We start from the raw sequence: 26,519 nt of genomic DNA, 5'->3' as shown, positions 1-26,519 counted from the left end.
TTCAAGCCAAGTACTTAGGAGTTATCTTTTGTCTCTTCATCTTTTGTCTGTTTTTCTTTTGCCAGTCACATCTAACCCACCAGCAATGTCCTGACAATTCTTCTTCCAAAACATATTCTGAATCTTCATCTCTCTTTGCATGCATACCATCTAAATTCAGTATACCCTTTCTTTCTTGGACTATTGCAGTAGGCTCCTTACTAGTTTTCTTATTTCCATTTCTTCTCTTAGCAGTAAGAGCTATCTTTAAAACACAAATCAGGTCAGGTCACTTGCCTGTGTAAAACCCTCCAGTGGCTTCCCATCATGCCTAAAATAACATCCAGATTTCTTACTTTGGCTGGGTACAACATGATCTGGCCCCTGCCTGCCTCCCTGACCTCATTTTTTATCACTTATCCCCTGGTCCACTACTTCACCTCATTGTAGTTCATGTACCTTCTTTTTGTTCCTGAAAGTACCAAGTTCATCCCCACTTTAGGGCCCATTCCTTAGCCCTAGAATGCTTTTCTCCCTTTTCTTAATTCAGTCTCCTAGTTGTGCCTAAGACTATTCTAGGAGTTGAGGATAAAGCAATAAATAAGACACACAGGTAGATGGAGATGTTTTTCTTACACCTTTTTGTATGGTGGATTCCTTGAATATGTAACCTAAAATATTTTCTCTGAAACTTCTTCAGCTCTCCCAGATGGCTTCCTCTTTTTGATGCCACAACTTATGTAGTTCATTTAATCTGTACCTTGATGGAGTTTACATTTTAGTTGGAGGTAGGGTGGGTGGAGATCACAATAAACAAGATTTGTAAAATGTATGTTAAATGGTGGTAAGTGCTAAAGAGAAAAACATAAAGCAGCAAAGTGCTGATGAGATGAGTTGTAATTTTAGATAAGGGTGATCAGGGCAGTCCTCTCTTTGAAGGTGACATTTGAATCATCATCTGTTCTAGGTTGTGATATAACTCATAGATTTCTTCAATATAGAATAAAGACATACCCTTTTTAAAGACATTTTGTCCAAGGATAGTCTGTTTTCTTCTCTTTGCTATATTATTTGCCTTTAAGTTATTACAGGTCACATTTACTTCGTCTTTCCATTTGTTACTGCTTGCCATCTTTAGCTTCCTTCCCTTTCCTGTATCTACAAGTTTGCATTTCTTCCAGTTCTTAACTTTAATTACTTGAAATATAGCACTGTATAAAGATTTCAACTAAAACATTGGCATTTATCTGAAGTGGGCTGTCTTAATCCAGTGACTGACAGAGCAAAACTGTATGAAATTTACATTTTTTTCTTCTTGGGATTTAAATTTGGTCCCTGTATATCTTCTTGAAACATCATACTTTACACTTTTTTTTTTTTTTTTTTGCGATACGCGGACCTCTCACCGTTGTGGCCCCTCCCGCCGCGGAGCACGGGCTCCGGACGCGCAGGCCCAGCGGCCATGGCCTACGGGCCCAGCCGCTCCGCGCCACATGGGACCCTCCCGGACCGGGGCACGAACCCGCGCCCCCTGCATCGGCAGGCGGACTCCCAACCACTGTGCCACCAGGGAAGCCCCATACTTTACACTTTTTTCACCATTTCTTGTAAGACTTCAGGTACAGGGCATAGTAATTGTTCTTTATAAAAAGATAGATAGGAGGCCTCTGATTCTGTGTTTGATCAGGAGAGCTGCTGAAATGGATTAAAATTCATTGGGCCTTATATCCGACAAAAAATATTACCTTGACGTGAGTAGAAAAAAGTCTGCCTTCAATTTATTTGTAATTTACCTCTAATTTGTTGAGTTACATGTAAGTAACTTTCATTTTTTTCCCTCTATCTTTTACTATGTTCCAATGGATTTCTCTCTCCTGTTCGACTGAATGTGCCGTGTATGATTCTTGGAATTCCTCGTTTACTGTTCCTCTGTGGATCTGTCTGTTGGAATCTGGAACACTGGAATGATGGAAATGTGTTCTTTACAAAGTAGCTGTGAGTATGCTACATAATTTATAGAGAGGCTTTTTTCTCGTCTAAGTTAAATTTCAGTTATAGTTGGATGAAATATGAACCAAGGAAAGCCTTAAATTTAATGCATATTCTTAGCTCTGCATGTAGTAGGCTTTCAAATATTTGACTTTAAAATATTCTGATCAGTATCCTAACTAGTATATTTAAAATTAGTCTTTCAGTTTAATTGGCTTACTTATCTTCTCAATATTTGTCTTAAAAATCAGTTTATATGAATTTTAAAAAAGATAAAAATATTATGGATGGAATATTTAGTTACATATGTGATGCTAGTAAGAAATGCAGATTGCTGTTCTTTGTTAAATCCAAATGTATTGAATTAGTACTTTGATCCCATATGAGTTTTTTCGGATGAGAATTTAAATGTGGCAAAAATCTTTAAGAAAAATGTGTACCTCTTAGGAATATTTTGCCATTTTATATATATGTACATATATATATATTTTTTTGCCGTACGCGGGCCTCTCACTGTTGTGGCCTCTCCTGTTGCGGAGCACAGGCTCCGGACGCGCAGGCTTAGCGGCCGTGGCTCATGGGCCCAGCCGCTCTGCGGCATGTGGGATCTTCCCGGACCAGGGCACGAATCCATGTCCCCTGCATCGGCAGGTGGACTCTCAACCACTGCGCCACCAGGGAAGCCCCTTGCCATTATATTTTAATGAATGAATAAGACCTACCCCTAAGTAAATTAATCAGTAAGACTCTACTCACTCAGATGGTCTGAACTGTGGGCAGTGTTTCTCACCAATGGGTAAGTTGAAAATCAGACTGATTTACTATGACAATTTAGAAGTAGATTTCTTTGAATTACTCATGAAACTTACCGAGATCATCAAAGAATCAAAAACCACACAGAAAACTGAATTGAAATTTACTTTAAAACCTGGATAAATCTGATGTCCCTGATGATAGAGGCAGCAGACGCATGTAAAAATCTTGAAGTGACATAATTGGACCTAGTATAACAGCTTGAAAGATAATGTTACTGACTGACATTGATCATGAGAGCTTTTAAGAGTTCATGAAAAATTTTAAACTCCACGTTTTGATTTTATTTCATGAATAAGAAGATAAATTTCAAGAAACTCCTGCCTCTGGTAATTAGTATGAGCAAAGGGAATGATTAAAAGAGTCCTTAATATAATTTTAAGGGGATTTGAATTTTTTGTGAAAAATCCTTCCGTTTTTTTTAGTTGATTGGTCAGAATCTTATTATTAGTAAGTTACTATAAATTGAAATCTTTGCTCTGAGGCAGGTTTCTTTAATTTTTATTTTATTCCTTTGGGTTTTTGTAATTGTCTATTGTCAGTCAACTTGTGCTCAATTCATTTTGTCCATTTCTGCAATTAACTAATACTTTTATTGGTAACACTGTAAAATCAGTTTGATTCACCATGAATAATATTAGTTTATATAGTTTTCTAAAAATAGGTTAATGAAGGGAATTTGAAATGTGTGACAGAAGTGATTTATTGATATATGAATAACCGGACTGCTTTTGCTTTTCTCAGCAACAGAAGAACCTTGAAGGCTATGTGGGATTTGCAAATCTCCCAAATCAAGTATACAGAAAATCAGTGAAGAGAGGGTTTGAATTCACACTTATGGTTGTGGGTAAGATATGATTTCTCACTAAAATTGAGTTTTGATATGTTTCCAACTATTAATGAACTCTGAATGATTTGAGAAAACAATAGCCCAAATAACTGCAGGGATCATGTGTTATATTTTCTTTTGTTATGCAAATACATTTTAAAATTTAACTTGATGGCGTAATGGGATTTCAGTATTTTCTTGCCTCTTTCTTATAGATGGCACAGTTTTGGAAACTCAGTAAAAGTTGAGAAGAGGGGTGGGGGGTGTAGTGGTTGAATAGAACGCTGGAGAAGTTCTCTTCAATCGATGATGCTACAAAAGGAAATAGCATCTGGTGGTTACTTATTACTCCAGGATTTTTTTTTTTTTTTTTTTGACGGTACGCGGGCCTCTCACTGTTGTGGCCTCTCCCGTTGCGGAGCACAGGCTCCGGATGCGCAGGCTCAGCGGCCGTGGCTCATGGGCCTAGCCGCTCCGTGGCATGAGGGATCTTCCCGGACTGGGGCAAGAACCCGTGTCCCCTGCATCGGCAGGCGGACTCCCAACCACTGCGCCACCAGGGAAGCCCCAGGATAATTTTATTCTCTGGCTCATATAGTGTAGTGAAGCCATATCACATGAGTGTTTAACTTAAACATATGTTCTCTGAATTTGAAAAAGAAGGATGGGGTAGAGGATCATAATCATGCAAATGATTACCCTGGGAATTCATTCATTAAGTGTAAGCCCTGGAATTAGTGAAATATGATGACTCTCCTTGTTCTTTAGTTCACTCTCATTTTTCTTATGAGTGTGTTTTGTCCTGTGAGCACCTTTCCCTGCCTGTAGTCCATTTTAAGAGATTGTCAAGGGTTATTTTGACTGTAGGTTGGTAACATAATCAATATATATATAAAAACACTTTACCATGTATAAGATTAGTTATCTTAAATGACAGTCTTAAATGACTATAATATTTTCACCTCATATAGGCTGACTTTATAACCTAGCTCCTCAGTTTGATGCAATTTTGTTGTATTTCTCTATTTGTTTTATGAAAGTAAAAGGCAGAATAGTGGATTGACTATATCCATGACAGAGAAAATTGAGTTGATGCTGGACCTTTATGTACTGTGCATTAAATTTGCTAATTACATTCAACTCCTGGTATTTTTATTTTGGTGTTGAATTAGATTAATTGAATTAGGTATGAAATACCCCTTCATTGAAGGGAAGAATATTTTATCAACTGACCAGAGTATTTTACTTGAGGGTAGGTTTGTGGCTGTTTGGAAATATCTGCATTGTAATAGTTCATAGTTAAAACATGGTGGTACAAAGTCTGCAAACTTGATACTTGGTAGAGTTGGTTAACTTGTCTGTCTCTGGTTGAGTAAGAAGCATAGTATACCTAGCTTGCAAACTGCTGGTGTAGACCAGAGGTGTGGGTCTAAATAGGTGGATAAAATATGCAGGACATACCTTTTCTTCCATAGATTGGTAACATAATCATGGTATGTGAAGAAATACTACATCTTACCTTTACTATGTAATGTTAGTGATCTTAAATGACACACCGTGGACAAATATAAGATCATTTTTTTAATTTGTAGAAAACTTCTTAGGTGCATTAGGAGAACCATAGCAATTTCCAAAAAAATTTTAATATTAAAATTTAAAGAATAACTTCTTGGGGCTTCCCTGGTGGCGCAGTGGTTGAGAGTCCGCCTGCCGATGCAGGGGACACAGGTTCGTGCCCCGGTCCGGGAAGATCCCACATGCCGCGGAGCGGCTGTGCCCGTGAGCCATGGCCGCTGAGCCTGCGCGTCCGGAGCCTGTTGCTCCACAACGGGAGAGGCCACAACAGTGAGAGGCCCGCGTACCGGAAAAAAAAAAAAAGAAAAAGAAAACAACAACAAAAGAATAACTTCTTGAATATATACTTAGTAGAGTAATATCTGGTGGTCCAGGCCAGATATTTGGTTTGAAATTTCTGTGACATTTGTCCAGATGAAATAGTTAATAACCAGCTGATCTTGATTTTTAGAGTAAATACACAATCTCTGAATATAACTTGTTTTTCCGGTCAGTCCTTTTGTCAACTACAGCTTTTGTTTTTCTCTTCTTTGATAAGACTTCAACTGTGGATAAAGGAGAATGGATGTTAATATTGTTATTGTTATCCCCAATATACCTTGAACATTACTGTTTAATTAGCTATCTTTGTATAGACTTGTTGAGTGCAGGGTCTAAATCTTTTCATCTACATAGTTGCAGTGTATAACACATAAAAGTCACCTTTTGGAACTTCCCTGGTGGTCCAGTGGGTAAGACTCCACACTCCCAATGCAGGGGGTCCAGGTTCAATCCCTCGTCGGGGAACTAGATCCCCCATGCATGTCGCAACTAAGACTTCGCATGCCGCAACTAAGAAGTCCGCATGCTGCAACTAAAAAGATCCTGCATGCCGCAACTAGGACCCGGCGCAGCCAAAATAAATATAAGTAAATAGATAAATATTCTTTAAAAAGTCATCTTTTAAGTAAATATTTTTAATACATTGTTTTTCAGACTTTAGGCCAAATCTAACAATGTTGTTTGTAAATCACAGAAAGCTAAGACTTTCCATACTTTAATATTCTTGACTTAGAGACTGCAAGCTATTCCTTATGAGCTAAGTCCTCATTTTTGAGATTTATGCTCAGAGCAGCTTTGGTTCTTATAATAATTCTTGGTTTGAGACTTATACATTGATACAAACTGAGAATCTGTATTTAACAGTTGATTTTATCTCTTTGTCCTTTGTTGGGAAACCTTTATCCAGTAACCTTGCTCCATAAGCAATATTTACTTGAGTGACTTTTTTGTATAAAAGAGGCATAATTTGTTTTCCCATATTTTCTTCCCTAAAGGAGCTAATAATTTTTATGACAATGTAAAGTATACATAAAAAGATAAGTAACATTTTTAGTAAGTAAATATAAGTTAGTAGAGTCATACAAAAATTAAGAGCCATAGATGTGTAAAGGTATAGGAGAGCTTTTCCCTGGTTCCCTGGTTGGAATTATTATTGCCTTACTTGAGAAGGAGGTATTAGGGCAGATTTTTGAAGAATAGAATTGGGATAGACATTGAGCGGGCAGTCCAGTTGGGAAAACAATAACCAAACCCTGCATAACTTATTATGTGCCAGGGAATATTTCAAGTACATAAAATACTGATACTTTATTATGTAACTCATACAGTCCTTAACAATAACCCTATGATGTAAGTATTATAGTATTGTTATCTCCTTTTTAGAGATGAAGAAACTGAAGCATGGAGATGTTAGGTTACTTGCCCATGGTCACACTGCTAGCAGATGCCAGAACCAAACCCGGTCTGTTTCTCAGTCTGGTGTGTTCTTAGGCACTATGCAGAGGCTCATTTGGGAATACTGGATATAGTGCAGAGTTCAGTTGAGTGCGTCCAGTATGCCTTGAACTTGTATGATTCCAACTAGATATTGTTTTCCCTAAAAAAATTAAAAGAGACAGAGAGACAGACAGAGAGAAAGAGGAAATGAATGAGAATTTTAGAGTAAAATAGTGCAAGCAATTTTTTCTGCCATTCTACCGGAATGAGTGCCTGTGCTAGGGTAGGCATGGTGGAAGAGGTGAATTCACTGTTCCCCCAGTCATTTTCAGCTTCCACATACTTTTATAGCATGAGCATCTCACCTTGCTGAGTTAGTCTAGGTGCCTTAATATAAACTAGTTACTTCTTATGTGCTCAAAGAAACAGGTATCTGCTTTAGTGCAGGAAGAAAAACAAGTTGTCAGTTTATATGTAATTGTGCATTATGGATGATATATTTGGGGGCAGTTCAATGTTAATTTGCACTGCATGTTGATTTTAGGATCTGACCCCGAAATGGTAACTTTATAATAGTTGGAAATAAGGCTGGAAGGGTAGGCTAGCCTAAATTTTGAAGACCTTCATTGCCTCCAGGATAAAAAGATTGGAATTCTTGATTTTGACTCTTTATTTGAAAATTTACTTTAAAACCCTGTGTCAGACATATCAAATAATGAAGACAGTTAGGTCTCTAATTCAGCAAGTGTCAAACCTGTTTGGGCTTGGAATTTGAAAATCGTTTGTGTGCTTCTTAATTTTTGCTCTGAGAATAAAATGTTAATTCTAAAATCTTGATTTTACTAGAATCTTTCAAAGAGGTAGAACTCAGAAAGATTGTAGATTGCTTTATCTGACCAGAAAATATTTTGAAAATCAAGTGGCATTAAGTCTATTATTTTGGGTTCTTTGAAGATAAAATTCACAGTTCAATCATTTTTATAATATTAAACTTTGCTAAATTTTTGTAGCAGAGGTTTTCTTTATTGTCATAATGTATTCGACATATATCACATGTTTTTAGTGGCACTGGCATTTCTGTTTTTTTTAGGTGGAAGGGAGCTTAGAATATGGTGGTTTAGCCATTTTTGGGATTCAAAGTTTATCATAATGTGTTTTTTTTTTTTTTTTACGGTACGCTGGCCTCTCACTCTTGTGGCCTCTCCCATTGCAGAGCACAGGCTCCGGACACGCAGGCTCAGTGGCCATGGCTCATGGGCCCAGCCGCTACGCGGCATGTGGGATCTTCCCAGACCGGGACATGAACCCGTGTCCCCTGCATCGGCAGGTGGACTCTCAACCACTGCGCCACCAGGGAAGCCCTATCATAATGTGTTTTTGTGTATGACTTATTAGTAAAAGTTTAGGAGGTATTTAGTCAGTGATAGGATATACAATGACAGTCATAGATAATTTTCTCCCACCTTTTTGTTGGTGTTTGAAGTGATGTATTGATAATAACATCCAGAGTTAGTTGAAGAAATTGAAAGTAATATTGGCCATTTTGTATCTAAGCTGTTGGGCATTTAATGGAATTATGTTTAAGCCTGCAGTTAAGATATGTTGGATACTTGAAATACTTTGAGTAATATTTTAAAATTTTCTTCCCTGAGCTCTGTATTTTTATTTTACTTTTAGTAATAAAAGTAATTTAACCAGTGATGATTGCACAACATTGTAAATATAGAAAAACCACTGAATTGTACAATTTAAAATGGTGAAATTTATGTTATATGAATTTTATTTCAAAGAAGTAATTTAGCCAAAGCAGAGAGAATTTAGGGGGAAAAAACTTGTTCTTTTCTCATTATAAATAAGGTTTAGCTGGGTAGCTTGCATTCTTGTTAACAAGATTGATTTTTGTACTTGCTATTATGTACATTTCAATAAAGACGTGATGTTTAAGTATTTTGCTGAAGTTATTTATGTGACATCTCTGATTACTATTTTTTTAATTTTTAATTAAAAATTTTTTTAAATTATTTATTTATTTTTGGCTGTGTTGGTTCTTTCTTGCTGCGCGTGGGCTTTCTCTAGTTGTGGCGAGCAGGGGCTACTCTTCGTTGCAGTGTGTGGGCTTCTCATTGCGGGGGCTTCTCTTGTTGTGGAGCACGGGCTCTAGGTGCCCGGGCTTCAGTAGTTGCAGCACGCGGGCTCAGTAGTTGTGGCTTGCAGGCTATAGAGCGCAGGCTCAGTAGTTGTGGCGCCCAGGCTCAGTTGCTCTGCGGCATGTGGGATCTTCCCGGACCAGGGCTCGAACCCATGTCCCCTGCATTGGCAGGCGGATTCCTAACCACTGAGCCACCAGGGAGGCCCTAGTTTCATTTTTCTAAGAGAAGTGAAAAACCTTGATTCCTGTGAAACAGTCTGTGTAGACGCCTTTATTTATTTTAATAGTTTTTTATCCAGTTAAATCTATATTCAGTTACCTATTAGCTCTTACTAGATGCCTTTTACTTCTCTAATACTAATTATTTTATTTCTTCTAAGCTTATTTATCCTTCTGTATTTTCTTTCCTCTTCATTCAAATTCTAAACGAGAGGTTGAAGATTTTATCTTTTTAAAAGAACCGTTCCACATTTTAGCATTACTTAAGTGCTCATTGGTTTGCTTGATTAGTTTCTACGGATGTCTCAGTAAAATGCTGCTTGCTTGCTTGCTCTGTGAAGCCATCCTTGATTTCCTTCAAACTGTACTTAGGTGTTCTTTATGTATTCCTACTGTATTTTTTGTTTAATTGTAACTATAGCTTGTTTCTCAACAAAATTATACCTTTTGATGGCAAAATGTCCCCAGTTCTAGCATTTAGCAGCTGTTCAATAAATAATAAAATGAATTTATGTCTTTGCTTTTTATCAATTGTAATAGTCCATCAGAGGATAGCTGTTGGAATGGAAAAGCTATAGGATGTTGGGATGAGATTATTCATCTGAATTAAACCTTTTTGCTCCTTGGCAGGTTTTTTTTTTCCAAGCTGGATCATTAAATCAATTTGGTGAATCATTTAAAAGAATGAAAAATAGAAATGATTAGAAAATAGACTGCATTTTGCTTAGCAAGACTGTTGTTTCATGAAAGTTGTAAATTTGTACACATACATTTATACAGTACAGATAAGTATACCTATATATTTGTGTATACTGAGTTTTGATGAAAAATGTGTGTTTGGGGTTTTTTTGTTTGTTTGCTTTTAACTGTAAACTGTGGTAAAGTAAGTTGGAAAGCCACTACCCAGTGGGAGAGTCCAGTAGAGAATATCAAGAGAATTCGTTTAGAAGCAGATTTACATGAAGAGCAGAATTGAGGACTAGGAGTTAGAACACTGCTGTTCTGGTATCTCTAAGGACTATTCCAGTTCCAATGTTCTGAAACTCTACATAATTTAGCAGGATGATGTAGAACACATTGTATGTGTTCATTACACAGTTTGTGTAATGAAATGGGTTTTCCCAAGCTGCTAATGATAGAACTGCAGAGGAGCATCTGTGGTTAAGTGTTTATGTGCAATATACAAAGGAAAAATCCTCAAAATTTAAGCTGCCTATGAATTTTCTACTTAACTGATACAGTAATACAGTATTATTTATATTAGTTGCTATAACTATATATGGTCAAGGAAAAATAATTTACCCAAGAATTATATGGTATAATGTCTCAGTGTGTTTCATGTGTCAGATATTAATAAATATTTCAAGGGGTTGGTGGAAATGATCGAAGGCTGTAGAATTGAGGAGGTGCTGGGTAAAACAAAGATAAGCAAAAAAAAAAAAAAGATAAGCAGTTTCTTTAATTGTAGGACTTCTCAGAGCCCTTATAATCCCAAAGACCTAAAGGAACGTGACTTTATTATAAATAGTGATCTAACTTTTTTCAAAACCTTATGAACAAACATTTCATGACTGTTTCATTCTTAGGCTTGAAGTGTAATACTCTTGAATGATGATGGCATGGGTTTCATGGGCTAGACTTCAAAGATAAAGAGGAAATGGGTTATTTTAACCTGCTGATAATGTTAAACTACAGGTATAATATTAGACTCTAGTTAATTACTCTTATAATTTTCATAAAGTATTTAACATCTTAAATTGTGTTAACAATATTTTGTTTTAATGAGGACAGAAAAAAATTTAATTCCAGTTATTTCCTTTTTAAAGTCTGTAAAATAAGGGAATGATAATGACTTTGTTGCAGAACGTTTATAGTGCATTTCAAAGTAAAATAAATGTGTCATTAATTTGGATCATTTAACAGATCTTAAAATATTATGTTAATTATAAAGAAATAGAAAATGTTACAGATAGGTATTCTGTTTATATTTATTGAATAATTTTGTTTTCTTAAGCTAGGATGTGTGATTCTGAATTTTGTTATTCTTAAATAATAATGATAAATAACTTGATTGAGGTTGTTTCCACAGATTCTTTAAGTAGAGTTGGAGTTGATGGGATTAATTTAACTCTCAGTTATTTTGCATTAGCAACGCTATTGCTTTCCCTTTACTAAAGCCAATGAGCAAGAATCTATTATAGTTATGTCACCTTGAGAGTATTAAGACAAAGCTACTATATTTTGTATTATGATTATAGGGTATCTGACATTTTGGTTTGGAAGTAAATATCACTCTACTAAAGATAGGTAGGAATTAATAATTTAATGTCCAAACTCAGGCATAACTTCCCTGCAGTCAACATTTCTTTTTTTTTTAATTAATTAATTTATTCATTTATTTTTGGCTGTACTGGGTCTTCATTTCTGTGTGAGGGCTTTCTCTAGTTGCGGCAAGTGGGGGCCACTCTTCATCGCGGTGCGCGGGCCTCTCACTATCACGGCCTCTCTTGTTGTGAAGCACAGGCTCCAGATGCGCAGGCTCAGTAGTTGTGGCTCACGGGCCTAGTTGCTCTGTGGTATGTGGGATCTTCCCAGACCAGGGCTCGAACACGTGTCCCCTGCATTGGCAGGCAGATTCTCAACTACTGCGCCACCAGGGAAGCCTCAACATTTCTTTTTATTTATTTTGAGGCTAGTACCTGTTAGAATCATTATGTTGTCAACCTTACCCTTCTGCTCTGTTCTCAAATGTCTCACATGTTTATTCCCCCCCAAAAAGAAAAGTTTATAAATATAAACATTTTTATTTTCTAAAAGATGTAAATTCTAAAGACATTTAGTAAGGTGAAGTCCCTTTTTCTCCCTCCTTCAGTTCCAGTCCCTTCTCTAGTGACAAGCATTATTAAGTTGTTAAAAGTTTTCTGGCATTTTTCTATAATTTTATATACAGTAGTCATTCCCATGTAGATTTCTTTTTTATATAAATGGTACTGTGCTGTAAATACTACTCTGTGAATGTTTTTTTCCCTGTCATTTAATATATTATACTTTTATTCATGTCTGTACATAAAGTAACTCATTCTTCAGAGTATGGGGTATTCAATACTGTGTGATTATCATGATTTATACAGTCTACTGTTGATGGACAATTAAACAATGCTTAATTTCCTTGAATTTTTAGGCACACGTATAAAAGCTTGTATAATGTACATTTCTAAAAGTAAAATTGCTGGGTCAAAAGGCATGTGCATTTAAGTTGTGATAGACTGCCTAATTGTTCCTCAGAAAAGTGATAGCATAGCACAAAAACAGAAACATAGATCAATAGAACAAGATAGAAACCCCAGAGATAAACCCACGTACCTATGGTCAACTGATCTATGACAGAGGAGGCAAAGATATACAATGGGGCAAAGACAGTCTCTTCAATAAGTGGAGCTGGAAAAACTGGACAGCTACATGTAAAAGAATGAAATTAGAACACTCCCTAACACCATACACAAAAATAAACTCAAAATGGATTCGAGACCTAAATGTAAGACTGGGCACTATAAAACTCTTACAGGAAAACATAGGAAGAACACTCTTTGACATAAATCACAGCAAGATCTTTTTTGATCCACCTCCTAGAGTAATGGAAATAAAAACAAAAATAAATAAATGGGACCTAATGAAACTTCAAAGCTTTTGCACAGCAAAGGAAACCATAAACAAGATGAAAAGACAACCCTCAGAATGGGAGAAAATATTTGCAAACAAATCAACGGACAAAGGATTAATCTCCAAAATATATAAACAATTCATGCAGCTCAATATTAAAGAAACAACCCAATCCAAAAATGGGCAGAAGACCTAAATAGACATTTCTCCAAAGAAGACATACAGATGGCCAAGAAGCACATGAAAAGCTGCTCAACATCACTAATTATCAGAGAAATGCAAATCAAAACTACAATGAGGTATTACCTCACACCAGTTAGAATGGACATCATCAGAAAATCTACAAACAACAAATGCTGGAGAGGGTGTGGAGAAAAGGGAACCCTCTTGCACTGTTGGTGGGAATGTAAATTGATATAGCCACTATGGACAACAGTATGGAGGTTCCTTAAAAAACTAAAAATAGAATTACTATATGATCCAGCAATCCCACTATTGGGCATATACCCAGAGAAAACCATAATTCAAAAAGACACATGCACCCCAATGTTCATTGCAGCACTGTTTACAATAGCCAGGTCATGGAAGCAACCTAAATGCCCATCGACAAATGAATGGATAAAGAAGTTGTGGTACATATATACAATGGAATATTACTCAGCCATAAAAAGCCATAAAAATTGAGTCATTTGTTGAGACGTGGATGGATCTAGAGACTGTCATACAGAGTGAAGTAAGTCAGAAAGAGAAAAACAAATATTGTATATTAACGCTTATATGTGGAACCTAGAAAAATGGTACAGATGAATCGGTTTGCAGGGCAGAAACAGAGACACAGATGTAGAGAACAAACGTATGGACACCAAGGGGGGAAAACTGCAGTGGGGTGGGGATAGTGGTGTGCTGAATTGGGCGATTGGGATTGACATGTATACACTGATGTGTATAAAATTGATGACTAATAAGAACCTGCAGTATAGAAAAACAAACAAACAAAACAACCCACAACTAATTACTAAACTTTTTTTGGGTTATTTGTATGGAAATATGTTAACATAAATGTTTCAGACATTACATGAAATTTCTAAAAATCTTATATGTTCTGGTATAATGTTACAAGTCATAATTCTAGTTATTGCTCTAAAATGTATATCTCAGAAATAACTAAATTTCCTTGTCAATTGCCTTATTATGAACTTCATCAAATCTTTAACCATGGTCATTTTTAAGTCTTCTGTCATTTACAGACTGTTCTGGGTGTACTCTGATGCTTTTGCAAAAATGTTCCTGTAAAAGGGTTTCATCTTCAAGGAATTCATGGAACAGACTCTGACAAGTACATGTTTCTGGTAACTGACTATACTGCTGAACTGAATGAATAAGCATTTTCACAACTCTAATGGAAAAGTGCTAACAAAAGATCAAGATGAAAAAAAAATTAATTACATGGGACTGAGTGAACTGATGAGGATGATTATAATTTTTGTGACTTTCTGTTTGAATAAAAAAAAAAAGAAAGAAACAATAGTGCAGCGATGGGGCGAGGTCCTGGTGCCTCCTCAAGGAATATACACAGCAATACCTTTGAGTTCTTTTGTGGAACTAAGGCTCCCACCCAGGTGGAAGATGGTAACTTCAGGCTGAGCACAAGATTCCTGGAATGCCACCCTGTTACTTCACCACCAACCAATCAGAAGAAAGTCTGCACACAGTGGAAGATAATAATGACCCTGACCCCCTCCGCTAATGAGTCTCCCTTTAAAAACTTTCATGGTTGAGCAGAATCTTTGGAGTTGGTTTTTGGACACAAGTTGCCAGTCTCTTGCATAAAGCAACCTTTCCATTCCTACCAGCACTTGTCTCTCAAAAGTATTAGCTTTTGAGCAGCGAGCAGCCAAACCTGAGTTCAGTAACATGGGGGCAGGAGTCCACACAACACCAAGCAATTCTCGGACACCATCTGAGTTTCCTACAATCAATTCAATTCTGAAACTATCTACCTGGAGATAGCATCAGATTCTACAAGTTAAAGGCTCAATCCTATAAGACTGCCCCCTTCCCCCAGTTGCCACTTCAGACACCAGTCATAAGTCCAGGTCTTTCTGACCCACCAGCTGTAAAATTGGAGCTTCCAATGACCCTTTCCTTGAGTTTCCATACCAGGGAAGAGCTAAATCGGATTCCTTGTTGGATCTGTTTCTTTGAGTTTAACCTTTGCTTTTTGTTGCTTTTGTTATTATAATCATACATAATGACCTGCCTCGGGACCGTGACCCGCTGTCTGAATGTTAAACCAAAGTGCCTTTGTTCAGGGAAACATCCTGACCCTTCTACCTATGAATTGCTGCAGAAAAGAAGAAATTAACACATCTGCTCCTGGAGGCTGGCCATTCTAGGAGATATATGCAAGGCTTATGGCCTTTTTACTTTACTTCCTCACCTCCTTCCCCTCTCTGTTCTATAAAAGGAGCTGGCATTCAGACCAAACTAATGTGGATTTTTGGGGACCCTTGCCCACCATCTTCTTGGTCTGCCGGCTTTTCGAATAAAGTCATTACTCCTTGCCTCAAAAAAAAAAAAGAAAAGCGATACTGGTTTACAGTTCCAAGAGCCACTCTGAAGGTTGATCTATTTTCTTTAGGCTTAATTAGGCACAGGTTTTTCTCTGAACACCAGTTTAGTCATATATCTTAGATTTTTGTTTATATTACTCATTTTGTTTGTATTTGAGTAGTTTTTCAGATAAGAGTTGAGGGGAGATACTGTTTTATGTCTAAGTGGGCAAATGGGTTGTGTTATTTTGTTGTTAATTTATAATTTCACTGCTTGTAGTCAGAGAATATGATCTGTAGATTTCTGTGTTTTTCAGTACTGATTGATTTTCTTTATAGCCAAAACATGATCTGATTATGTAAGTGCTCCATAGGTATTTGAAAAATATGTTTTTTCTCTGGGTAGGAATTGTTGTATTTTTTTGAAAATCAGCCATATTAATTATTTAGATCATTTCCATTTTTTAATCACTTTATCAGTATCTGAGAGGCCTGTTTGCCTTTCACTGTATATGTTCTCTTAATTCCTCATTGTTTCTAAGTTTTTGTCTTATGGAATTTGTCCTTTTCATTTATGTTATCCACTTTATTGACATACAGTTATTAACAGTACTCTCTTATAATTTTTTTTATTTCTGTAAAATTGGGAGTAATATCCACACTTTCTGATTTTAGTAATTTGAATCTTCTCTTTCTTTTATTCTCAATCAGTCTAGCTAAAAGAGTTGTTAATTTTGTTGATCTATTCCAAAAGCTAACTTTTGGTTTGGTTGATTTTTCTCTGTTGTTTTCTGTTTTCCATTTTATTTATCTCCTAACTTTAATATTTCCTTTCTTTTGCTGGTTTTGGGTTTAGTTCTTTATTTTTTAGTTCCTTATGTTGTAAAGTTAGATTGTTGATTTCAGATCCTCATTTTTATGTATGTGTTTACAGTTACAAATTTTTCTATTAGAAACGACTTTTCCGTATCTCATAAGCTTTGGTATGTTGTGTTTTCATTTTCTTTTTTTTTTCATGGTATTTTCTAATTTACCTTGGGATTTCTTATTTGACCTGTTAGCTGTTTGAGTGTATTGTTTAATTTCCTTATATGTGTTAATTTTTTCATTTTCTTTCTGTTATTGATCTCCAGTCTCATTTCGTTGTGATAGGAAAAGATGATTGAAATCTTTTAAAGTTTATGGGTTTCCCTGGTGGCGCAGTGGTTGAGAGTTCGCCTGACGATGCAGGGGACACGGGTTCGTGCCCCAGTCCGGGAAGATCCCACATGCTGCAGAGCGGCTAGGCCTGTGAGCCATGGCCGCTGAGCCTGCGCATCCGGAGCCTGTGCTCCGCAACGGGAGAGGCCACAAAAGTGAGAGGCCCGCGTACTGCAAAAAAAAAAAAAAGAAAAAGTTTATCAAGTCGTACTTGGTTTTATGGTCAGTCTTGAAAAATACTCCCTGTGCACATGAGAAAAATGTGTATTTTGGTGTTGTTGAATGGAGTATTTTGTCTATGTTTATTAGGTCCAGTTGGTTTATAGTGTTGTTCAAGTCCTCTGTTTTCTAATTTATCTTCCGTCTGTTTCTTCTATCCATTATTTAAAGTGGAGTATTGAATTCTCCAATTATTATTGTAAAACTGTCTATTTTCCCCTTCAAAATTTTGTCAGTGTTTCCTTTATATATTTTGGGGCTCTGATGTTTGGTGTATATATGTTTATAATTCTGTAATAATATCCACTTCATGAATTGACCTTTTTTAATAATAAATCCTAATTTGCATCTTGTATCAATTTTTTACTTAAGTCTCTTTTGTCTGATACAAGTATAGCCATCTCACCTCTTCTGATTACTGCTTACATGGAATATCTTTTTTATCCTTTTACTTTCAACTTGTGTGTGTCCTTAGATCTAAAGTCTTTAGATCTTACAGATAGTATACAGTTGGATCGGGTTTTTTTTAGCCATTCTGGCCATCTGTGCCTTTGATTAAGACATTTAATCCATGTACATGTAAAGTAATTACTGGTAACAGAGAACTTAGTTTTGTCATTTTGTTGTTTTCTGTATGTCTTACAGCTTTTGAATATATCATTTTCTCCTTTACTGCCTTCTTTTGTGTTTAGTTGATGTTTTGTAGCATCACGTTTGATTCCCTTTCTCATTTCCTTATTTGTATATTCTGTAGATGCTTTCTTTGTAGTTATCATAGAGATTATATATAAAATCTTAAATTATAATAACCTAACTTGAATTTATACCAATTTAATTTTAATTATATATACAAACTACTCATATACAGCCCCCACATACTTTTTTTTATTATTGATGTCTCAAATTGTATCTTTGAACATTGTGTACTCAATAACACAGACTTCTAATTATTTCTTATTCATTCGTCTTTCAAGTCTTACAGAAAATGTAAAGTGGAGTTAGAAACCAAAATTACAATAATACCAGTTTTTATATTTGTCCATGTATTTACCTTTACTGGGGATCTTTATGTGGCTTTGAGTTATTGTCCAGGGTTCGTTCATTTCAACTGAAATGTGGAGGATGTGTAGTGATAATGAATTCCCTCAGTTTTTGTTTATCTGGAAATATCTTAATTTCTACCTCAACTTTTCAGCACAATTTTGCCAGATATAGAATTCTCATTTGACAGTTTTATCATCACATTGTCTTCTGGTCTCCAGAGTTGCTGCTGAGAAATCAGCTGCTAATCTTATTGAAGATACCTTCTATGTGATATGTTGCTTCTCTCTTGCCGCTTTCAAGTTTCTCTTTTTGTCTTTGTTTTTTATCAGTTTGATCACGATGTGTCTCAGTGCGGGTTCCTGGGTTTATCCTACTAGTTCAGTGAGATTCTTGGATTTGTAGATTCATGTCTGTCATCAAATTGGGAAAAAATTTGGTCATTTTTTTTTCCTTCAAATAATCTATTTGACCCTTTCCTTTTTTCCTTCTAAAGCTCTCATACTGTATATAATAGTTCAATAAATGGTGTCCCACATAGATCCCTTAGGCTGTGTTTTTCTTCATTCTTTTTTCTCCTTAGACTCAATAATTTTAATTGTCCTGTCTTCCAAGTTTGCTGATTCTTTTTTAGACATGCTCAATTGCTTTTGAACCTCTCTAGTGAATTTTTTCAATTGTGTGTTTCAGCTCCAGAATTTTTGTTTTGGTTTGGTTTGGTTTGGTTTTTTTACACAATTTCTATTTCTGTGTTAAATTCTGGTTTTGTTCTTACGTCGTTTTCCTGATTTCCATTAATTGTTCATTGTTTTCTTTAGCTCTTTGGACATATTTAAGACAGCTATTTTGTTTATTATTTTTTTTTTTGCTATTTAAATTTATTTACTTATTTATTTGGCTGCGCCAGGTCTTTAGTTGTGGTATGTGGGCTCTTAGTTGCGGCATGCGGGATCTAGTTCCCTGACCAGGGATTGAATCCGGGTCGCCTGCATTGGGAGCGCAGAGTCTTAACCGCTGGACCACCAGGGAAGTCCCTAAATTTATTTATTTTAAAAAAATTTTTATTGGAGTATAGTTAATTTACAATGTTGTGTTAGTTTCAGATGTACAGCAAAGTGAATCAGTTATACATATATCCACTCTTTTTTAGATTCTTTTCCCATATAGGCCATTACAGAGTATTAAGTAAAGTTCCCTGAGCTATATAGTAGGTCCTTATTAGTTATGTATTTTATATATAGTAGTGTATATATGTAAATCCCAGTCTTCTGATTTATCCCCCTGACCCCCATAACCATAAGTTTGTTTTCTACTTTGTTTCTACAAAACTCTTATCTCTGTTTTGTAAATAAATTCATTTGTACCCCCCTGTTTTTTAGATTCCACATATAAGAGATATGATGTTTATCTTTCTCTAAAACAGCTATTTTAAAGTCCTCATCTAGCAAGTCCACTATCTGTGCTGCTTCAGGGATGGTTTCTGGGATTTTGTTTTGTTCCTTTTTATGGGCTGTGTTTTCTGTTTCTTTGAATGCTTTGTGATTTGTTGTTGTTGAAAAATATGCATTTGAAAAAACTCACCCTGCCCTGTCTTTGCAGACTTGGTCATATGTCAGGGCAGATGTCTGATGATTAGCTGGGCATGCTCTGAGCCTAGAGATCCAGCCTAAAGTGAAAGTTTAATGCCTTTTCACAACTTTTCTGAGCATGTTTATTGCTTGAGCCTGTATGTGGCTTTCTCAGTTTCCCCTGCATACATGGTTTCTTTTGAATGTCTTAATTCTCCAAGGAGTTTTACCTCAGCGTCTCCTCAAGGCCTTAGGTGGTCTGTTGTGTCTCTCCACCCATAATTTTTTGCTCCAGGCATCTGTAGTTCTCCTGCACTTTAACCAGTGATGCCCAGTGCTTCTCCAACCTGAAATCCCAGTTAGGCAACACTAGTCCTTCTGATAGCCCCAAAGAGGTTAGAATGTTTTATCTGAGTAAAGTCTGCTCTGTTCCTTCTTGTTTGAGGGAATGACGCTGAAAACTCAGCCTCTGTGCACTGGTGCCAAATCGAATCTTGGAGACAGAGTTTCGGGTGAAGTAGAAAGTAATAGCTTTATTGCTTTGCCAAGCAAAGGGGGACACAGCGGGCTTGTGCCTCGAGAATTGTGTGTCCCAACCCAGGAGGATTTGGTGAGGAGTTTTATAGCAATGGTTCAAGGGCAGTGTTGCTTCTAAATGAAAATATTGTAGATACTTCTGATTATCCCCAAGTACTTGGGTTTTATTCTAGTCTTTCCTCCTTTATTCAGGGTTTAAGAGTTTAGAAAGAAGCAGGTATGGGGAACCTATAACTTATTTTCCCATGACTTAGAAATTTCTACGTCTAGAAAAAAGGATATTCTCCCTCATTCAAAGGGAGTAAGCCCAGACCACTACAATGGTTCTTACCTTTCTTTCTTTCTTTTTTTTTTAAATTTATTTATTTATTTTTGGCTGCTTTGGGTCTTCGTTGCTGCACACGGGCTTTCTCTAGTTGCAGCGGGCAGGGGCTACTCTTCATTGCAGAGCACGGGCTCTAGGCACACGGGCTTCAGTAGTTGTGGCGCATGGGCTCAGTAGTTGTGGCTCACAGGCTCTAGAGCACAGGCTCAGTAGTTGTGGCACACGGGCTTAGTTGCTCCGCGGCATGTGGGATCTTCCCGGGCTAGGGAATCGAGCCTGTGCCCCCTGCATTGGCAGGTGGATTCTTAACCACTGTGGCTCCAAGGAAGTCACCCGGTTCTTACCTTTCTTGAGAGCCAATATCAAAAGAACTCAACCTATAAATAGAAATAGTAAGGTTAATATTGTGCTATCAGTTATTTAGGCTAAAGATGCCTATTAAACTCACTGAACTATTAACAATAACTAGATTCTTTAACCTGGTGCCATATTAATTGATAATTATTATATGACTTTTAATCTATTTTAACTTTGTATATCCTGAAGCTGTTTATATTTTAGTAAAAAATATCTGTACATTTGGTATGGTGTACTAGACTTGACATGAAGGGTCAGAGAAGAGTATGTGAATCTTAGTGGAAATCATGTCTTACCTCTCTCCTTTCCTACTTCAGGCAGGAGCATTTTTATAAAAAGTAATTACCCATGATTTTTTGGAGTCTGGTTTATAGAGAAGTACCCTTTATACTTAAGCTGATTGGTATATGGGTAAATTGGAAGTATTTTTTTGTGGTTCACTTTTGTACTAAGATGCATTGTGATTAATTTTTCTTCTTTTTATCAGCAGATTTCTACTTTTTATAGCTGCATGATTTGTTTCCTTGGTCATTCATTGTAATAAACGTTTATACTTTTATTTTTTATTTCACTGAAGCAGCAATATATAATCCAACTGGGTTGTTTTCCTTCATGACTAACTTTCATCTCTAGGAATACATTACTGTTAAAAATGGTGACTACAGATACATTACTTTTAGCGAACACAGATGGTAGAATTATAAAGGTAAAAATCCTTGGAAACATGAGTCTAATTTGATAGATAAGAAAATGAAGGCAAAGAATTTATTCTAATAGAGAGTCTTTATAGTATAATTTCTAATGTCACTTCCTTGTCCCACTAAGAAGTACTTGCATAAAAGCAAGTTTGATTATAGCATTGGTTGAATATTTAAGCTTGATAAGGTAGCTGAGTTTAACAGATTTCCACCTCTATTTCTTTTAGGTGAATCTGGACTGGGAAAGTCAACATTAATCAACTCATTATTCCTCACAGATTTGTATTCCCCAGAGTATCCAGGTCCTTCCCATAGAATAAAAAAGACTGTACAGGTATGTATATTGTTAACTGATGATAAGGTGGGGTAATGTTAACAGATACAAAACACATTCTATAACTTATATTGTATTTCCATAGAGGTAGATTTCAAGTTTGACCTTAGCCAATGTAAAGTGGTAAACATGGTTGCTGATAAAAAAGAGAGATTGATTTATTGAGAGAAGTGCAGGTAATTAGAGGAATTTTCTTGATTAGAACCTTATAAGTTTGTCTTGAGGACCCTCCTAGAGAGTATACTGGGATGTAGTAACAGCTGGAGTTATGCTGCATTATGGTAGCTACTTGCTATATGTAGTAGCTATTTAAGTTTGCATGAGTTAAAAGTCAATAAAACTAAAAATTCACTTTCTCAGTTGTACCAGTCACATTTCAAATGCTCAGTAGTCATATGTGGCAAGTGGCTGCCATTTGGGGCAGCACAGATATGTTTCCACCATTGCAGAAAATTCTTTTGGACAGCATAGAGAAAACATGATTCATGTGGAAGCCATTATTATTTAAATACAGTGTTCTGTATTAGTGAGTGGCATGATACCACATGATAGTTGAATGGCAATAGCAATTTGTTAAGGCTTACAAGCTATGTGTGGTCTAATTTAGTACTTCTCGATCTTTAATGTATATTCAGATCACCTGGGGAGCTTGTTAAATTCAGTTCCTGTTCTAGTAGGTCTGAGGTGGGCTGAGATTCAGTATTTCTAACAAAATCCAAGGTGATGCTCATGTTGCTGGCCCATATAGTGAAGTGCTAGACTCTCTAGCTCTGCATTGTCCAGTACAGTAGCTGGTAGCCACATGTGGCTGTTGAGCTCTTAAAATGTGGGTAGTCCAAATTGAGATGTTATACAAGTATAAAATACACTCCAGATTTTGAAGACTTAGTTTGTAAAAAAGAATATTTCATTAAAAATTTTTATATTGATTACATTTTGCAGTAATGATAATTGGTTATATTGGGCTGAATAAAAATACATTAATTTCACCTGTTACTACTTTCTGAAGTGGCTACTGAAAATTTTAAAATTATGTGGCTCACGTTACATTTTTGTTGGGCAGCACCGCTCTAAACTATTGATTGAAAAAATGTTGATGGATTGATGCAGCACAGAAGCAGAAGAGAAGTGGAGTAAACAGTTCTGGCAGGAGCATGTTTTATTGAGGCAGTGACTCTGGAACTGGATATTTTATTTCTCCTTTTTAAAGTTTTCTCTGTTTTAGGAATTAAAAAAATTTTTTTTTAATTTATTTTATTTATTTACTTTTGGCTGCGTTGGGTCTTCGTTGCTGCGCATGGTCTTTCTCTAGTTGCGGCTCACGGGCCCTAGAGCACACGCTCAGTAGTTGTGGTGCGCAGGCTTAGTTGCTCCGTGGCATGTGGGATCTTCCCGGACCAGGGCTCGAACCCATGTCCCCTGCATTGGCAGGTGGATTCTTAACCACTGTGCCACCAGGGATGCCCAGGAATTTTTAAAATATCCTTCATGGAGCTTGAGATTTCAAATTACCTGCAAATATGTGTTCTGTTGATAAAAACTTGATACTGTACTGCATTGCTTATTTTGTGATGTAGTGAACATTTTAACCCTAAGCAGGAAGATATACTTTTAGCTTTCTTAATTTAAGTATTTAAATCCAGGATTAGTAACTAGGTATGTAGAAATGTTAAGGGAACCCCACAGTGTAGATTCCTAAATTCAGGTATATTTACTGTAAAATATCTGTTAAATATTGATGGTCATGTATCTGCCAGTGGTGTTCTTGGTGATTAGTGCTGGTGAGGAAATTTTCTGAGTCCTCTTTGTAGTTTAAGCACATAGCATAATGCCAGGTCTAGATTAATAATAAAACAACAGTCATTAACATCTTCCAGGTACTATTCCAAACACTTTAGATGCATTTACTTATTTAATTCTTTCAGTAACTTTATGAGGTAAGTGGTATTCTTTTCCCCATTTTACAGATGTGGAAATTGAGGCACAGAGATGGTGATATGCCAAGATCATGTAGTTAGAGTACCAGAACTAGGATACAAATCTAAGCACTCTGGTTTAGTCTGTAGTGTATCAACTGTACTATCTCTATACTGTAGATATTTAATAAGTGTTAGTTTAACAGATTAACCATTTCTTAATAAGTGGATTAGCTTTTCTTTTTAATAATGTTTGGTCCAACAAGTTGTCAGTTTTCTTTGATTTATATTGCCTTTTCCTTTAAAAACCTTACATATGGAGATAGTTTTCCCAGTTAGGCAGTTTAGACAAAATGAAGACAAAATGATTTGATCAGTGAAGTCATCACTTCATAGTTATGTAATATGTGAAAGTTTAGTTTAAAAAAAAAAAACCCAGAAAATTAGGTCATAAGGCTGATCTGTCTGATGCTGGCTAGTAAGGAATACTTAAGAGAAGTGGTTTTTTGTTTGTTTGTTTTATTTTTAAAATATCAAATGGTGCGTACATGATGTTTGCTGTTGCTTATTAGATTTGAATTTTTAAACTGGACTCTGGAGGGTATTGACTGACTGTAGGACTAGGCTTGAAATTCCAGTAAACTGCTTGGTGGATGATGGAAGCCAATTAACTCATAAAAGTTTTGTACCTTACCATGTTTTATTTTGCTTTGTTTAATAAAGGACAATATTTCTAGTTCTCTTGAGTCACCCAATGCAGTGATTTTTGCTAGTGTCTGAACAGGTGAAAGTATTGGCACATGCAGTCTAAGGAATTCATCACATAGAAATCTAGTTTAACATGCTCTGCAACAAAAGTATTTGCTCAAACAATGAGAGATTGTTTTACTCCCCCTCCCCCCAACCTAGTTCTTACACTTGTCCACTTTTGGCTTATTCTGCTCTGACCAAACCAACCTCCTTGCTGTTCTTTGAACAGGCTATTCCTACTTCCACCGCCGGGGCCTTCCACTTCTGTTTCTCGCTTGCTTAATAATTTTCATCAGTTCTCTGCTTAAAAGTTGCTTTCTTAAGGAGCCCTTTCCTGACCACCCTATAAACTCCTTCTAATTCCCACCCCAGGCTCCAAATGTGTAAGCTCTACAAGGGTAGGAACTTCACTTTATTCACTGCTGCAAGCTAAGTTCCTAGAACTGCATCTGTTACATGTTAGCATCCCATGTTTGTTGAATGACTGAACAAACAAGTTTTAAAAATTTATAAGACTTAGTGTTTAGTTGGACTAAACACTATAGTGATAGTGTTTATAAAACGCTATCATAGATTAAGTGGAATAATTTTAAATTTGAGAGTCTTTTTAAATTTTAAATTTGATTATCTTTTTTGAAGTTTTATTTTTATTTTGTCTTGAGCAGAATTTTTTTAATCTAATTTTTTTTTTTTGGCTGTACGCGGGCCTCTCACTGTTGTGGCCTCTCCCGTTGTGGAGCACAGGCTCCGGACGCGCAGGCTCAGCAGCCATGGCTCACGGGCCCAGCCGTTCCGTGGCATGTGGGATCCTCCTGGACCGGGGCATGAACCCATGTCTCCTGCATCGGCAGGCGGACTCTCAACCACTGTGCTACCAGGGAAGCCCTTAATTTTTAAGTTGATGTTTAATTTGTGTACTAAAAGGGCACAAATTTAAGCATAGAACTTGATGAGTTTTTATATATGTATTCATATATCCAGTTAACCACAGCCAGATTAAGATATAGTATGTTTCTAGGACCCTGGAAGGCTTCCTTATGCCTCCTCTCACTCAGTATTATACCCACCCCCAAATTAAACACCTTTCTGACTTCTATCTCCATAGATTAATCTTGTCTGTTCTTGAACTTCGTTTAGGTATATTCCTGTCTGATTTCTTTCACTGAAGATTATGTCTGTGGTATTTATTCATGTTGTGTACCTGTAGTTCTTTTCATTGTTGCATAATATTCCACTGCATGAATATATCACAGTGTATCCCCTCTGTTGTAGATAAGCATTTGGGCTTTCACTTTTTGACTAACATAAATATTCTTGTATATATCTTTTGGTGGACATAAGTACTCATTTCTGTTGTGCATGTGTGTGTGCATTAAAGACATTTCGTCATTTCATTTTATTTTCTTTGATTTCTTATGAGATTGAACGTGTCTTTTATACTCATTAATTGTTCAGATTTCATTGAGTGCTTTGACAATCTTAATATTTCCTATCTTTTCCTTCTTAATTTGGAGAAGTGTCTTATCTAGGTAATAGTCCCTTACATTTCAGTCATTGCAGATAATTTCTCCCAGCTGCCATCTGTTAAAGGTGGTGGGAGAGGCTCTCAGTTTGTCAGAATTCTATTTACATTGGTCTGTCTCCAAAATAATCCTGTCTAAACTCACTTTGCCTTCCTTTTTAAGATAACATTAAGTGTCCTCTTCTATTGTGAATATCTTCCTAGCTCTCCCTGTTTTGAAAACAAAGGAGTAATTAGGACTAAGGGTATCTCTAGTAAGATTTTTAAGACAAAGGCTTGTGTACTACTGTTAAATCTCCCCCCTTTACCAAAAGTGAGACATTAACAGTTGAGAACTGGGTTGATTCTGATTAGAATCCCAGAGAAGTCCTCTTTCCTGACTGTACCATGGAGGTATTCCTTGATATACTGGAAACAAGATGAAGATCATCTGAACTCTTTTCTTCACTTACCCAGGAGAGAACATGACATGTTCCTAGTCATTCAGTGTAGTTAGAGAATAGAATGTAGTTTTTTTTTAGTTGACTGA

The 26,519-nt window shown here is 36.3% G+C and overlaps 1 protein-coding gene across 2 annotated transcripts in view; it reads left to right on the top strand.

The window, feature by feature from the left end:
* The first annotated feature begins 1,909 nt into the window (after positions 1–1,909).
* Positions 1,910–26,519, top strand: part of SEPTIN7 (septin 7) — a 66,955-nt gene continuing 42,345 nt past the window's right edge. The window contains exons 1-3 of one of the 2 annotated variants that reach the window (XM_060156857.1): positions 1,910–1,974; positions 3,526–3,628; positions 21,696–21,802. In XM_060156857.1, the coding sequence (XP_060012840.1) occupies positions 3,619–3,628; positions 21,696–21,802 (117 nt within the window). In that variant the 5' untranslated portion in view covers positions 1,910–1,974; positions 3,526–3,618. Of the gene's footprint in view, positions 1,975–2,528; positions 2,765–3,525; positions 3,629–21,695; positions 21,803–26,519 lie in introns of those variants that run through there. The other variant, XM_060156856.1, reaches the window with a different exon arrangement.

The sequence above is a fragment of the Lagenorhynchus albirostris genome, chromosome 8, assembly GCF_949774975.1.
Source record: "Lagenorhynchus albirostris chromosome 8, mLagAlb1.1, whole genome shotgun sequence".
NCBI lineage: Eukaryota > Metazoa > Chordata > Mammalia > Artiodactyla > Delphinidae > Lagenorhynchus > Lagenorhynchus albirostris.
The sequence above is the reverse complement of the archived record's forward strand: the minus strand, read 5'-3'. Positions and strand labels throughout refer to the sequence as shown.